Genomic DNA, 17162 nt, shown 5'->3' with positions numbered 1-17162 from the left:
GGGGCGTTGGCCCCGAACTGGCACTAAGCTCTCCTGGACTTCCGAACACTCCGGTTGGCGATTGGGGTGAATGCGTCGTTGGAGATGGCTTCCTGAAGGGATAAGATGGAGCTCATACCTATTTGGGAAAGGGTTACGCCGCGCGCACGTGTATTATTTAGGATACACATCCCGCCTTGGCCCTCTGACTAGGACCCTCGGCCAATAGATCAGTAACGTCGATCTATGTCACTCATTGCCCTACCTGGGAACGACATCCAGGTCGAGCTCACCCCCGAACTGTTTGTGTTAACAATGAGGCCTTTATGTTTCGTATTGGGTCGACACCATGATCTACTCGAGCGAGTAGATCACTCAGCGGTATAATCAACGGGAGCTACCCGCGGGACCGCGTCATAGGCACATGCACATAATGCACTCTAAAAGCCTAGGAATATATCCGGATATCTGCCAGGGGTTTTACCATAGCCCAACAACAAAGCACGACCAGCTCGATGGCCTGCACAACACACTCACCACCTACACGTGGGAGACACTCACCACCTACACGTGGGAGACACTCACCACCTACGCGTGGGAGACACTCACAATAAAGAGCTATTACACCAAACTCACTAACGTCCGATGCTCTACCTAGCATCCCTTATACGATCGTGACCAGAGCGCGTACGCAACTTAACTGCCTTAACACGATCCCTTAAGACCCTTGCACCCATATGTGCAGAATCGCGCATACTTGACCAGTCAGCTTGCCACATTTATCAAATAGGGGTTGCGTTGACATTTTACTTTTTCGTTATTAAGGACTACCCTAAAATATGGTTCTTACACTACATACATGAAAAATAAAACTTTAACAAACGTTTATAAGCTCGCCAAGAGAAATACCGTCAAATATCAACAAAAATGCAAAATCCAAAGTAAAACACACAAAAACTGCTGAAAATACCTCAAAAATGGCAAAAAATGCAAAAAAAATGCACTAACAAGTTGCTGTCATTTGATTATTATCCTGAAACACGTTTATATATAACAGAGCAATGTCTCAGACTTTCAGAAAAAAAGATACATAATCAGCAAAATCCTCGCCATCTTAGTAATTTGTATGCTGAGAACGATTTCACCGCCCAGATCACCCTCGCCATATCCACCATCTCACAGGCAACCACCCAGTCATTCTCCGTGGGAATGAAGTGGGTTACCTCTGGCCAGTCTCCTAATATCCCTCTTATATAACCTTAGGTTTACCATAACGGTGGAGCAAGCACTAACCATGGGTTGTCTTGGCAACCCGGGTGGTGACTCTCGTAGCTTATTGCAGTGCCCCTGTAGCAACTGCTGTTGTTGTGGTGGTTGTATACTTATGTATTCCCCACCTCAGACTGGCAGTGTTACTAACCCTCACCTTTAGAGACGAAAACCCATAACCGAGCCCCCCTTCGCCCCCGGCGAGTAGATTCGCATGGTCCCTCCCTTGATCCTTTGCCCTGTGTGAAATAGAGGAATTCTGCAACTCCAAGCGTCGCTTGACCGCCACGAGGTTGTCAGGTTCCCCCAGATGGCAACCTTGCGGAACCTAGGTAGGCACTAGGCAGTCTTCCTGTACTACCTTTAGGTATGCAGCCTCCCACAATTGTTCTGTACCACTAAAAACTGGCATGTTGTGGGATCCGAACTCACAACCTGTGAGCTTAGAGTTCGAGTCTTAAACCGCTACACCAAACTGACTACAGTAATTACACCACAATTAATTAAAATAATTTATTTTACCCAAAATCATTTTCATGCTTATTTTCTGTCCGGAAATTTTAGTTTCAATAACAGAGACAGAGCAGTGACTACGTTTTTAGGCTATCATCATAAAAACGTTGATTTTGTGGTGGCTTTTGCGGCCATAAAGTCTCACTTTATTGTACGCTTCTGTCAAACTTTACTTTATTGTACACATCTGTCAAACTGTACTTATTTGAAACTGATGTGTGAGAAACAGTAATCTGTTTTATACAAAGCGTCTATCTGGTCTAGTCCCATCAAGGATTAGGCCATCCACGTTCGTTTTTTTCATTTTCGGACTTGTACCTATAGGAATGTTTCACACTACATATTTTGCATAATCACAATGTTCACATTTAAAATTATAGTTTGACGTTTCAATCTTTGCTGCTTGCAGACCTTTTTGAAGTGTAGAACAAAAACATGAGGGAGATGTTATTGCTTACATTATTATACGAAGAATCACCAGCAATTAACCGAGAACACAAGTAGCTACGTACCTATACCTACCATCAAAGAGTAGGTAATCAATCAGGTTTCTAATAATTGTACAGCATGTTAATTATAAGGTCTTGGAGGCCGCAGTTACGAATATTGCATTTGACATTATTAAAATCTTGTGCAACGGAGGATGTAGCGATTGTACTTTTACTCTCAAACGCCAGCTCTTATATCATATATGACTTAGGGTCGCAACGCTTGCAGCTTTCAAAATTTCATTTGGGGTATCTGAACTGTCGCTATCACCCATTTTGATACGCACAAAACACACGCAAAGATGCTAATTATAATTACATACGACATTTAATTGTCTAAGATAACTATGATTTTCAGAAAAAATATGTTTATGAACAAATTTTTGAATTCTTTTTTGATGATCGCCTAAAAAATGTTGTGTGCACCTTGGCCAAAAGTGATTTATTAGGCCTCATGTGAATTGCGGCCTCGGCCACCGCCTCGGCCGCAAACTGCAGCTTCGGCCAAAAAAGGTCACTTTTACGGCCTTGGTACACAATAGTTATTTGTGTACCAAGGCCGTAAAAGTGATCTTTTTTGGCCGAAGCTGCTGTTTGTGGCCGAGGCGGTAGCCGAGGCCGCAATTCAGATGAGGCCTAACAAATCACTTTTGGCCAAGGGGCACACAACATTTTTTAGGCGATCCTCAAAAAATAATTCAAAAATTTGCTCATAAACATATTTTTTCTGAAAATCATAGTTATCTTAGACAATTAAAAACAAAGCATTTCCTGTCATATGTAATTATAATTAGCATCTTTGCGTGTGTTTTGTGCGTATCAAAATGGGTGATAGCGACAGTCCAGATACCCTAAATGAAATTTTGGAAGCTGCAAGCGTTGCGCTTGCGACCCTAAGCCATATATGATATAAAAGCAGGCGTTTGAGAGTAAAAGTACAATCGCAACTTCCTCGGTTGCACAAGATTTTAATAATGTCAAATGCAATAGGTCCTTCGTAACTGTGACTTCCAAGACCTTATAGTTAATGTACAATTATTAGAAACCTGATTACCTACTTTGATGGTAGGTATAGGTAGCTACTTGTGTTCTCGGTTAATTGCTGGTGATTTTTCGTATAATAATGTAAGCAATAACATCTTCCTCATGTTTTGGTTCTACACTTCAAAAAGGTCTCTGCAAGCAGCAAAGATTGAAACGTCAAACTATAATTTTAAATGTGAACATTGTGATTACGCAAAATAGTGTGAAACATTCCTACAAGTCTGAAAATGAAAAAAACGCACGTGGATGGACCCAATCCTTGATGAGGACAGACCAGATAGACGCTTTCTATCAAACAGATTACTGGTTCTCACACCACACATCAGTTTCAAATAAGTACAGTTTGACAGATGTGTACAATAAAGTAAAGTTTGACAGAAGCGTACAATAAAGTGAAACTTTATGGCCGCAAAAGCGACCACAAAATCAACGTTTTTGTGATGATAGCCTAAAAATAACTATTCCTGCCACTTGTCACTTTACTGGCCGCACCTGTAACTTTACCGGCCGCATCTGTGACATTGCTAAACGTCTATAATGACTCCTGTCATCACTGACAGATTGACACTAATCAAAAGTTCTATATAAAAATTAAAATTTTATGATAAAATACGATTTAGGGTAAAATTTAATACAAAACTCGTTAGTAAAATGACATTACCTGACTCTGAAATTAAAGTACTCAACCCCAAAAAGGCCTCGCACTTCAATATTTCCTCACCAGTAATGTCATTTTCCGGCAAGACATCTTTTTTGTAATTAATATTTTTCACTCTGATGCTTACTTTTAGAGAAATATGCAAATTTAGAAAAATACAATAAATAGTTTACATTTTCAATCAAAACTTCTCAAAAACAAAGGAACTCACAAAAAATTGTAATGAACTTTTTTGTAGAGTTTTTAAGCCGTTTTGGTCTGTGCATGCGAAAAAAATTTAAAAAAATTTTTTCGAGCCGGTATGGCTTGCTTAAACTGTTGACGCCCTCAACCACCCTGAAGATGGTTACGGATCAAAACCAAAATAGGACGTTTTCGATTCCCTATACCACCCTATATGCACCCCAAAAAACGAACCACAACACACAACACCCACACACCCACAAACGTCAAGCTAAAAATCACTTTTTTGGGTCTGTGTGCTTCAAAACGTCTAGAAAACGCAATATTGGCATATCGAAAATTTATCACGATTACAATACTTTCCTTTATACATACTTTGTATGTAGTCGTAAAGTAAGAACACGTTGCATATTGAAAAAAAAACATGTGAGATCCAGCCTGGATAGGTAGAAATGTGAGAGTAATTTGATTAGTGGTTTTAGTGCCCCAGATTCTCGAAGATCGAAATTTAATATTTTTAAGACAATGTTCGAGTCCGATGTTTCCCGGGAAAAGCTTGTACGATTGCGAAATTGAGATGATGTAATACTTCGTATGAAAAAGACAATCCGCAGGCCTATATTGACGTGTAGACATCCAAGTTGGATAACAATACTACAAAAGTGGAATTCGGGCGTATGAAATGAAAGACCTGTGGGCATTTTCCAAAATGAACTGCTTATGAAGAAGTTGTGCGTTCAAAGCCCGCTGCCGACTGTTTTTTTTTGTTGATTTTGTCAGAGGGATTTCCTCAGATATACGTAGCTTAGCTTTGAAATCTCCGAGGTAAATTCTGAAATAGTAGGTACCTACTCTTTCCTCTAAGAATCTACCAACCCCATTCCTTCCGATCAATTGCCACACTTTACCTATCCTTAAATTCCCGTTGCCTGGTGGAAGAGGTCCTGGAAAGATATTGAATAGACCGTAACCGGTGTTCTCGTAATCTAAGAGTATACGATGTATGAAACACGTTCGTCTTTTATCTTTTATCTTTGCCGAATTTGAAGGAATCATTATTTTAATCAAAGGTCTTGCGACTATTGGAACATATCAAGTACCTAGATTCGAGGGGCTTCCGACTATGGTAATCGGGTAAGTAAAAACCAAAACAGCAATCAGTTCAAGAACCGTTGTCGATCCCTCTTCTATTAATAACGTACTTTATTTGCTTAGTTGGCAGTTTTCGCTAACTAAGGAATTGTCCTTATAATCCCTGCGGTCCCTTTAGCTCATTAAGTCCTCGTTTTGAATGTAGGTTAAAATGATAAACGAACCCAGTTGTGGTTGTGCAACAACGCGCGCCATCCCTGTAGGCTTTGATTGAGCGGTTTCTAATTCCCCATACAATAGAAATTGTGGATTCTGTACGATAGTCGATGGAACATAGCTGTTCTCGAATGTTAAATTTTGACTTGCCTTAGGAGGTATTCCGAGCAAAATTCGCGACAAACTGCACATTCAGTGGTGATTTGAGCCATAAAACGCCATCAGCAGCCGAACTAATTCTGTTACATAAATAAAAACTACTTCAAAGTCGAACGAACTCGTAATGGCAGATTTCAATTTTAACGACTATTGTTTGAATTTCAATTTTATTTTGTACTTTTATTTTTTTTTTCAGATTGTTTCGATTGAAGTCTAAGTGCGATTTATGTGAAATGAAGTTATGAGGTCGTCACAGTACGTGCAAGAGACAGTTTTAAATGACAATGACTTTAACGACTATCAGAATGTTCCATCTGTTATGCTACAAAAAGAGAAAAATCAAAATCAGAGACCGAAGCGGAGCTCGCAGCCAGATAAAAGGTATCCAAACGTCAATAATAGTGCGGAGGTTTTAATTAATAACGTTTACGATATCTACAACCGCGAGGATCCCATTTCCAATGTAAATAAGGCCGAGCGAAACGCCAACAAATACGAACAAGATATTGAGTTAATGTGCAAGTGCCCCATTAAAGACGTCGCGTATCCTTCGAAAACGCGTTTCAAGCAGGAACAAGGGAGTAATGGACAGAACGTGATAGCATCTTCCAGATCATGCTGCTCGACTCCTAAACTGGGTGAAAATAGAACTTATAGCCAGCTTAGTTTAGATAGGAGACTAATTCAATCAAAATATCCGACAGCCGGAAACAAACATTCGTATTATTTGTGCGACCCTAGTTCGTTTACGGGTGTGGTGAGAAACGCGTCACTGAAGAGTATTCAATCGCCCGAAATTATTAACGCTCATCTTGGACCTCATAATTTCCTTTATGACGGTTATGGTCCGGAAAATTGCGCGATAAAATCTTACGGTTATGATAAGGACTTAAAGAATGATGATTATGGCTTTAGAAGAGGACCAAGTCTAGGAAGAGCGACTGAGAGGTAAGGCTGAAAGGCTCTATATAACTTGTTGACGTTAATAACGTTTGACGTACTATACACATATAGCAAATGTCACTGCTTTTTATTATCGTTTCTCTGTCATATCTTATTTTCGTCAACTAGGTAGGTATTGATTTCGCTTGTCTGTTCGTGTTTAGAGCTCTTGCGCTATTCTAGACAGAATTAGATCCGAATTCTTGTTGTAATTTTGGTGCACCTTATTCAATGTGAAAGAAAATGCAGCGGCAGTTGCTTTTTCTATCTTTGGAGATGGAATTCGCATCTTGTATTACGCTACCTCTTGTTGAATTTCATCGTTTCCAGAAATACTTATTAACGAAACCGTTCTTATTCTCCAGCCCCGCTGGAGAGAACTACAATTAGTAACTGGCAACGTAACAAAAAGAAACTACTACGCAAAAATATTATCTGCGCGGAAACTACATTCGCGCAGATCTACAACGGTGTCGTGAAGTGTAGGTAGTAATATCTACCTTCTTCAACCAGAAATGATTTCTGCTGGTGATCTGGTACTGAAGATATCTGCAGTAATGGATTAATAATAATAATTATTTCGTATGAAATTAGATTGGACAGTTTTGTTCTTGAATATAAAAATACATGAAATTCTGTTTTTTGTGAGGATCAAGATTGCAGCTGAACTTTAAAACTAGTTTTGGATTCGTTATTTTCATTCTGAAAAACCTTTATATCTAATAACTCGTCGAGAAAGTGTTCGTTGTACTTATATCAGATTTACAGATGCGCAATCTTGAAGTAGCAATTGCGAAAATATTTTTACAAGGTAGGAAAGCCTAAGTAATGCTGCAAGTTCCACTCTCCCATATGCTGTGGTTTAAGGAAGAAATGCACATTTTGGGACTTTATATTGTGGTACAGTATAATATGGTATGGTATAGTGTGGCGACTCAATTTAGAACAGTGGCGACAACCGGGTATCTCGTTTTGATTGGTCGTTGGTTCCGGTCGCCATATTGGGGCTAACATGCAATACTTTGGTATAGAAGTTTACACTTATTTGTGTTCTTGCGAAATTCTGTGAATAAATATGCTGCTTAACAGCTTATGGTAATGTATATTGTGGCCATTCGGTTCTACACAGGGTGTCTTACATTGCGTAGGATAACATGGCAATCATTGTTATTATTATACTTACAGATTCGGTGAAATTAGCAAATTTGTGTAGATTTTGATGCTGATGGATATTCCGTTGCGATATTTTGAAAAAATAAATCGTTTCGTTGATATTGGAAAAAAATGAAAATCGCCATTTTTAAAAAGTTTAATTATCTTAGTAACAAAGAGAGCTATCGAAAAAAATTTCAAAAAAAACTTGCGATGGGAGATCCGATGGGATAAATTCAAGGGACGGAGAAAAAAAAATTTCATAATGGCGGTTTTCGAGATATTGACATCAACTTTCGTATTTTAAATCGACGCCATGTCGGATTTTTACCTCACTCGATAGAGAAAAAAATTACAAAACCACTGATACTAGATACTTCGTATTTCATTTGAGAATCTTGCATTTTGGCCTCGAAGCTTACAATGTATTTCTTATGGCAATAATTCCATGGCTGATTGTGATTGAAACCAAATTCGTTCGTTTATTGTCTCGCAAGTCACCATCGACACGACCATTATTCAATATGGAAGTTTCCTACTATTAAAAGAAGATTTGTGGAAAGTGACTAAGTAGAAAGCATCGAAGCAATTGAGTTCATCGATTGTAAAGAATCAATAATTAGAAACTGATGCCTGGTATAAGCTAGATGATCAAGCAAGAGCATGGATTGGGTTTTCAGTTGAAGAGTAAAGCAAGAAGTGCATTTGAAGCATGGTTCAACATAAGGAATATCACCAAAAGGCACTCAGCCATAAAGTACAATTGATGCGGTTGATTTGTTGACTAAACATGGAAGAATCGAATGGACGAAAGCAGTACCGCAATTGATCACATCAATCGAATGCAAGAGTTATTCGTGAAGCTTAGTGATTTGGGAAATTGTCATTAGCAGATAATTGGAGCGTTGCAATATTGTTAATTAGTTTACCACGAAACTATGACACATTGATTACGGCTTTGGAAACGCGTCCAGAGTGAATTGACTTTTGCGTTGGAACAACAGAAGCTAATTGCTGAGTACGAAAGAAGATTGAACGCGGTTAATAGTGATGCGACTGAAAATGTATGGAAATCTGTTTCCGAGGAAATGAAGTGTTTCTTCTGCGAAAAATCGGGTCACATGGAGAGTAACTGTGAAAAGTATCAAAAGATAAAAAGAAGATACGAATAAAGGTAATATTGCGAATGATTGTGTTCATCATCACGCACAGTATGCATCACAGTGGCTGGATTCTTGATTCAGGTGCGATAAGACTCATCACCAATAACAGGAAATGTTCTTCTTAACTCGATGGTTCTTATACGTGCAGGTGCAAAAATCCTTGTCTTAGAATCGGATTATTGTTGCCACCAGCACTCATGCTTCTTGATAAAATACTATTTAGCGTGTGAATATCGAGTAATTGACTCATTTTCTTATTTATGAGCGAAATGTTGGAAAAGTAAAGGAAGAAGGAAGTTTAATAGAAAAACGGACTAGACAGAATCGAAAAAGTTGCAGATGTGCTGGTAGGGTGAGAGAGGACGAGGGCTGAATAACAGATCAAACGCAGACTCCACAAGAATTACAGTACGGAAGAAGGTAGAACGAATAATATTGTGGTGAGAGACTTATTTAATTTAAGGAATGAATTATCGCAAAATAAGGATAGGAATGAAATTATCTAATATAAAATGTAAACAACCAAAAGAGTCATCGATGCACTGCGCCGAGATTAAACAACTAGATCGAAGGCGGTAACTTAGATTCTGCTTACGGTATAGTGAAAAGTTTCTTTGGTAAAAAAAAGATGTCGAGATCTGCTATTGAATTGAAGCGCAGGATGGTAGGTTAATGTATGAGCTACGGTGAGCTTCGTTCGTCATCTTTCATCTTGGAGTTGAAAACACAGCCAATAGCTTTATTAATAAGAACTCCTTTTAGATATAGGTTATCGCATTTCCCTTAAAAAAGGCGTATTTTGGTAGCTATTAATTGTAATGATATAAAAAAGTTGTCACAAATATGACTTCGAAGTAGTTCGGACTAGGCGAATTTGTTGTTCTTTTCGAAGGTCTAGGTTCGTTAGTAATAAAAACAGAAATAGTTATATCGTCGGAAATTGGCGATGAATTTTGTCAACTCAAGCACCCATTTATCTCAATACAATAATGTATTTTCACGGAACAGAACTTCGCAATGCAATTTATTTTGTTCATAAGCGTATTATGTCTTACGTAAGTTGCATGTAAAATATCAATGAAGCAAAATTTTTGTGAAATAAAGTTTAAAATACATGTAACCCTACTTATTTTCTTTATGTGCGCCCATAAATCTTGTCGGAATCTACATCCGAAATGCAATACAGATCAATATAATGCATGATGCGGTATTTTACTTTGAATGCTTATGGAATTCTATATTTTTAAAGATATGAAAATACGATTTTGAGTATAAGTCCACTGCTCTACATTTTTCTGTTCTTTTGTAATATGAACGAGTAGTTTTTTAAAATACGTTAGTGCACCATAGATACGAGAGCACATTTTTATGTAACTACTTAGATATGGAAAAAGGCAAAACCAAACTACTTTTCCCGTATATGTATGTATTCTACACACTTATTCCGTCGTTTATGCAATGAACAGATAAGTATCGCAAAAAGTGTTATTGGTAGATCTTCAAAATGGTCACTAAGAGTAAGTTTCAGGTCATTATGAGAAGGAAACCTTTGGCCTGGTAAGCGTTTTGCCAACTTGGGAAAACGTAAATTATAGTATATTTCACCAAACAAATATTCGTAATCGTTCAACGTTTTACTTTTTCGATGAGTTCAGCGAGATTTATCGCAGTCGGCGCCCAGTAACGGGAAACGGTATCATTTTAGTCGAAAAAAAGAGGTACTATATTGTTTCATATCTTACGTTGCAAGTCAACGCTTCTTTGATGAGAAATGATCAAAAATTTCGCTTTGCCGGCTTTTTTGGAAGGTAGCCTAACGTTAGCGAACTAGTGAGAATTAACTAAATACCTCCGCCGTTGCTGTCCATTATGAAATAGGCATTTTAAGTTATCTTAGTGTAGAAAGAGCAGATGCGCGAAATTATTAATTCGCGTTTAGTCAGTCAACCAGTGAGTTGCTTTGCTGTTGGTGATTCCACCACGGAGATTTGCTTTTGAGCCGTAATGCAAGGAAGATTCGCGTCTTGCCAGTCAAGGCGTAGAGATTAGCTTCTTCTTAGCGTTTTGGTCAGTACAACGTTTTCTAGAAGCGGCCTTTAGAGCACCAATAATTAAAAACAGCGTTAGGGATTTTCGGAGCTTCAAAAAGAAGAAACATATTGAATTCCCATCAGCAGTCTAGTGTCCATAGCATCCAATAATTTTATGGAACTTAGCATTTTGCCCAAGTGGAAAAGTTTAGGAGTCACCACTTGGAATATTATAATGATCGTGCGTTTAGATTTTCATTGCTCTTAGTGAAAATGAGCGTGTCCGCTGGTGGCTTTTCTATATTGATTAACGAGAATGAAAGTTACGCGAAGAAACAATTACGTCTTCCCATGCTGAGTTCGAACACATCATAAGCGTATCTTATTTTGATATAAATAAAGCCATTAAAAAACTTACGTCAAAACCCCACATAAAATGAAATTGCAATATAGAAAATTGATAGTACGTCGAGATTGAAATTTGTGTTCTTTGTGCCGCTAATGTTAAAATCAATCATGGTCAAAAGTTTGCGAAAGTAATTTCCCACACATTAAAACCTGAAATACAGGAACTATTTTAAAAACAAACGAGTTCAGGCTAGTACTCGTCTTTTTTATCAACTATCAAAATTGTGCACTGATAAAAAGGAATCACGACCGAGATCTGCAGATAAACCGATCCGCTTCAAAAAGCTGTATGGGAAGTCAACCATATTCAGGCCGTCGTCGGATTAAGAATGCATTTCCAGCAATCACTGGTCAATTATATCAATGTAATGAATCATCTCCATGAGTTATAAACCACCTAGGTCTCAACGTCAAGGATCACCACGACAAGGTTAATTACGAATTACGCATAACTGTTATTTTAAATTCTGATCGACTGATTTATTGTCTTTTAAAAAAACCAATTTTGGACTATTACTAGGACAATTAAATTCAGAACCGGACCACAAATGTGTCGAAAGACTTATGTAAAATTGTATATATTTTTGTACTCTCATCAAAAGAAATCTCTGTTTGCGACCAGTCTTTACAGACCTTTTCATTTTTTTCTGAATTCCAAGCAAATTCCGATTTTTGTAAACTTTTGTAGTAATTATTTCAGCTGTGGAAAATCTCTGGAGCAAATCAAAGTAAGACGAGTAAACAAAATCATAAACGAACCGATTGAGCTAGTTTCCGGAGCAATTATTGCAATTTTTATTTTTAACCGAAACAAACTAAATTGTTAATCAACAAAGTGTATCAGAGTGTCAATATTGAACCCCCGGATACAACTACAATCTCAAAACTCGAAATGGCGCTAACTATAATAATTACAGTGTTTCAGAGGGTGCATTTTTAACACTATCGCCACCACTGTGCAATTTATCCCCAAAAACAAGCGCTGAGTGCGTCAGACTTAAGGCTAGCTGCCATAATTTTTATCATTAGCCCAATTCTTTGGGCAGATGAGAGGCATTCCCCTCCATTATGAATGTTGAAGTGAATTTTGGACTTTTGCGACTCTATAGCGTTACATTTAATCTTTCTAGATTATTTCTAGACCTTCAGGGACCGATAGCACCATCATTTTGCCCCACGCGAATCAAGCAAATTTAGGATTATAAATCCTTGTGTGTTTTCTGTTAAAAACTTGTCACAAAACTACATTCTGGTAGGTGGTAGAATTTCAAGATGTTTGTTCCCTATAGTATGTGAGACAGACTTTCCTTCGATGGAGTGATAATATTTACTGTACACTAATTCTGTCAAATGAAACACAACAAATTGACATAACAACCAATCAAATAAAAAAAACAGATTAAGTAGCTACAGTAGTAGCACAGACAAACTCGAATTCTTCATACCTTTCTAACTTGACCACTGGGTCGCTATGAATTTATTTAAACCGTCTTCTGACCCACTCGACTCATAAAACGCGAATCTCTTTTAGGTCGTACCCTTTATATACCTTAACCTGTTTTTAGTTCGACTGACCAAACGCTAATCCCTTAATCTTGTGAAAATTAATCCCCTCTCTAAATACTTAACGCCCATTCAATGGTGGTCAAGTTATGGCGGCGGTATTTTATTAATGTATCCGACCTTCGAATTTTACGATGTCAGCGTCTTTATCGAGCTTTAATTAATTTATTTAATTGCAGAAGTAACAGATAACGACTAATTTCCAGCGTGCAATTCAAAACCATAGCCATACCATGAGGCGACAAATAGGATTTAGAGCAATTATCCCATTAATAAATGTGAGAAGATGACGAAAGCTCACTGTTATTACAATAATAAGAATTTGAACTTACCATGAGCACTTGTTTGGGGGAATGACGTCCGCCTGCCACACTTAGGAGAGCTACGGGTCTACCAACTACTTAAAAATTTCCCGTTTATCTGCGTTGTATACTGGGCTGGGTTGCTACCTAGAGAATCCTTGACTAAAATCTCATCTACTTAATTTGGGACGAGCTGCATATCAATTTTTTATTTCTATTTCGCGTAAAGAAAGAAGCTACACATACCAAAGAACGCTCATCTGCTATAGGTGAATTTTTCACGACCTTTGATTGGAGATAGCTCTGTTCAAACAATTACAAATGCAATATGTGTACCCCAAGTCTACCTGCTCGGCATTAATATATGACACAACTGCAAAAGGCGACCATTACTGAGTTATGAACAAATACCCATCTTTAAATTGTTATAAATACTATCGTAGAAATCCTCCTTAAAGAGGAATTATCCTAAATAATTACTAGCTTCGGTATTCTAATTCCAATTATCTTGACGAGAAACTGTTGCCGATCACTGTGGATGTAAAGGTAAATGGAAAATTCCCGTGATTTGAAATTAAACTTGAATAATCGAAATTCAAACCCTGAAAATAACCACGTATAATAAGTCCTTTAAGCGTAGCACTCATTCTACCTAACCAATAAGAGGGCTACTCATAAAACGAAATTTGTGCAACGACGGACTTAAATTGGTTCGGATTTCCAATGGCAGAAGCATATTAATACATCCCAATTATATCCTCCAGAGCGGAGACCTAAACTCGCTTCCAAATTATATCCAAACTGGGCTCAATCAAATGGCCAATCCTCAGAAACAAGGAAGAATTCGCCAATAGACAGACATGGATTAATTATTAATACTCAACTTCGCTTCTACGGGTGGAACCAAACGTGCTTGTAACCACAAAGCGGAAGAGGACGTGAAAAGCAAAGAATCGCATTGAAGATTGGGTGAAGGAATCCATCAATAGGAGTCGCCACAAACGAAATTACATATAATGTAAATGTTTCAGTAAAAATTCATAATAATTAATACCAACTTGCGAAAATAAAACTGTAACAAATGAAGTGGAAACCTCTCATAAGTAATTTCCTAAATACTAACAAACTTAACCCTTTTAAATTATCCTCAACTTAACAATTGTAATTTAATTACAAAATAAGTGCACACATAACCAGTAATATCTGGAAGCTCAATAAATTCCCAAATTTTAACTAACGAATCATTTTTGGATACGCCCGCTACATTTTTTTCTAGCAAATCAACAAGTGATAAAACACAAGAAGTGGAAAATTTTGCCTCCACTCAATAAACATTAATTTGCCTTAGAAAAACAGAATAACAATAAACCTTTGAATACATTCATTTCACTATGGAAATTTCTAGTCGTGGTGTCGGAAAAATGAAATGCTTTCCTATAAACACGGCGGTCGAGATACTCCCCTTTCGATTTATTTCTCCAAAAGAATGTTGGCAGATCTCCCCGAATCCGAAAACAAGACGCCAACTGGCCTACCGAAATGTACTAGAAACGAGCTCGATTGATTACGAAATTTTTTCAAATACGACAATATTGTTCAATGTGAACGTTAGCCTTCTACACCAAAATAATGTTTAATTTTCTCCTGGGCGACGGCCGAGTTCCACCTTTGGGCAAAGAACTTTCTGTTATAAACGTACCCCATTTTCCACTGGCATCCAAATAGTTTTTCATGGCGAAATTAATTCCTTAATATACTCTTCAATGGACTTGAAATCTACCCGAGTTGGAAAAGTAAGGGGGCTTTTATTTATTTAAACCTCGATTTAAACACCTGTCTTACCAGAAAATTTTATCATTCCCTTTGCGTATTTTGCGTTACGTGTTTTTTTAAAATTCTACTTTATATTATCGGTAATAGAAGTTCTAATTGAAACAGAATATTATAATCGGCATTTGTCCGATAGATATCTCTTCAACAATCTGTCAGCTGACGCACCGTTCATTGGCCGCCTCTTATGACACGTAGTATTTCTGCAGTATATGTATCATTTGATATAAGAGAATTTTCCGATGCTCATGTACTAGAGGGCTACCCTACGAAGGTTTTAGGTATACTTTAAAATTGCCCTTTCGGTATTGAAAAGTAGATGGTACACAAATTTGAATATTGTAATCGGTTCATTATACTAAAACCGATATCAGTATTATTGGTTTTATCCTTCGTTTTCCGATTCAGTAGTTAAAGATAAGTATCGGCAGTAATTTTAGATGACAGTAAAATTACTGATGTGGTAGGATCTCAACGGCATAAACTACAACAGTTTGAAATAACGGGCAAACCTTCGTTTTAGCGGAGGGCTACGGAATAACCGGCCACATTACGGCCTATGGCAATTACAATTTCACGTCAGGTCTCTCTTGGAGTTCACTTTATTTAACTTCAACCAAAAACAATCTAGGAAATGATACGGACATTAATGAGAGTGGAAACTTGCGGCGAACTTTGTACGAGGAACACATTTTGTCGATGTCCTACTTAGTTATGCCGCTGTGCACAAACAATATTTCGTTTAGTAAATATTATTGTTCATATTCCAGCGACAATTCCGGAAATTTACGCCCTTCTTAATTATTCGGCTGTTTCCACCGAGCGCGTATAATATGTCAACTGCAAACAGTTGTATCAAGGAATGTATTAGTTCAGCTAAACACAACGGAATTGGGAATGGATTAGAATAGCTGAAAGCTACCATATTGCTTCTGGCTGATCCATAGAATAAAAATTTTACTATAAGAAATGTAGGCCACGCACGCATACCGTTTATTTCTTATATTTTACGTCCAGCAAATAAGATCGAATTTAGTAATAAATTTTCACGTTCTCCTGAAAGAAATATAATGAAACGGCGCGGTAGCACCTTTACTTGTTAAGCATCCCTTTGGGAAATAATTTCGAATTAAACTAAGTGAATTTTTAGGTCAAACATTGGTCGAGCGCGGCATAAAAAACGAATCGCAGGTGATGGAATGGATTCAGAAATGGACGATCCTGAGCTGTCGTTTGCTCCAGCGGATCATCTTCGCACGTGTCGATGTCCATGCGATCATGTTTTGTACGGACCCGGCTACAGCTGCTTGCAGGTTAGTTAACAAAACTTAATTTGCGTTTTAAACAAGAAATTCGAACAAGAAATTGCTTACTTCCCCGGTACGATTCGTATTACCTAAATAAATCCGGGATAATTAATCGAATTTTCAAAGTCTTTAAACGGTAATACATCAAAGCCGTTCGCGCTATTACAAAAGGTTAGAGTGATGAACAATCTCAATCTCATAAGTTGCAATTTACTTTGTAAGCGCCATAGCCGTAACAGTCGCATAGGATACAATTTTTCTCGTAGCTTAGCCGCTTCGGCAGGCATAAATTTGAATATAACTTTCGTTTTCTTTGAAGCGTCTTAACTTTTTCAATTATCTTTACCCAAGTTTCATATTCACGATATCTCGCACGATATGTCCAGGTTCCGCCCGTACCTATAAAGAAAATTGTAAACTTTAGAGTCCCCGCACAGATTTTAGCTAAAGAGGCTCATGTGCTGAAATTAAATTGAAATTTCTCCTTTTTACACAGCTAATTAGAAATCTGTTGGGGTCTACTAAACAACGGGAATCGATACTGTGAGAAATCATTCAGTATTTTCTGAACAATTTCTAGCAGATGTACCAATTCTATTTCATTAACTGGGTCTTGCCCGACCCGAAAAGTTACGGCCTCAGCTTCGCCACTGGAATATCTCCATTAGGGGGAGCTCTGCTTCCTGGTGATAGCCTCTCCCCCAGTGTTCCATTAGTTTCCGATGCCTCCATCCTTTGATCCTGTTTCTTTCTTTCTTGTTTCTCCCTTCCTTATTGTTGTCCTCTCCCTGCTTCCCTTTCTATTTCCTCCTTCTGCTCCTCTTGGCTGCTGGTGCTTATGTTTGACTCTTCATCCACCTGAAG

At 37.8% G+C, this 17162-nt stretch overlaps 1 protein-coding gene across 1 annotated transcript; it reads left to right on the top strand.

Moving 5' to 3' along the window:
- Window positions 1-5803: 5803 nt before the first annotated feature.
- Window positions 5804-16313, top strand: LOC116174557. Its single transcript, XM_031492494.1, has 2 exons — window positions 5804-6549; window positions 16142-16313. Exons 1-2 carry the CDS (start codon window positions 5843-5845, stop codon window positions 16311-16313), a joined length of 879 nt encoding a protein of 292 aa, XP_031348354.1. The 5' UTR covers window positions 5804-5842.
- The last annotated feature ends 849 nt before the right edge of the window (window positions 16314-17162 follow it).

This window comes from Photinus pyralis, unplaced genomic scaffold, assembly GCF_008802855.1.
Source record: "Photinus pyralis isolate 1611_PpyrPB1 unplaced genomic scaffold, Ppyr1.3 Ppyr1.4_LG6, whole genome shotgun sequence".
Taxonomy (NCBI): Eukaryota; Metazoa; Arthropoda; class Insecta; order Coleoptera; family Lampyridae; genus Photinus; species Photinus pyralis.
Note: the sequence above shows the minus strand (reverse complement) of the source record. Positions and strands in the feature narration are given on the sequence as shown.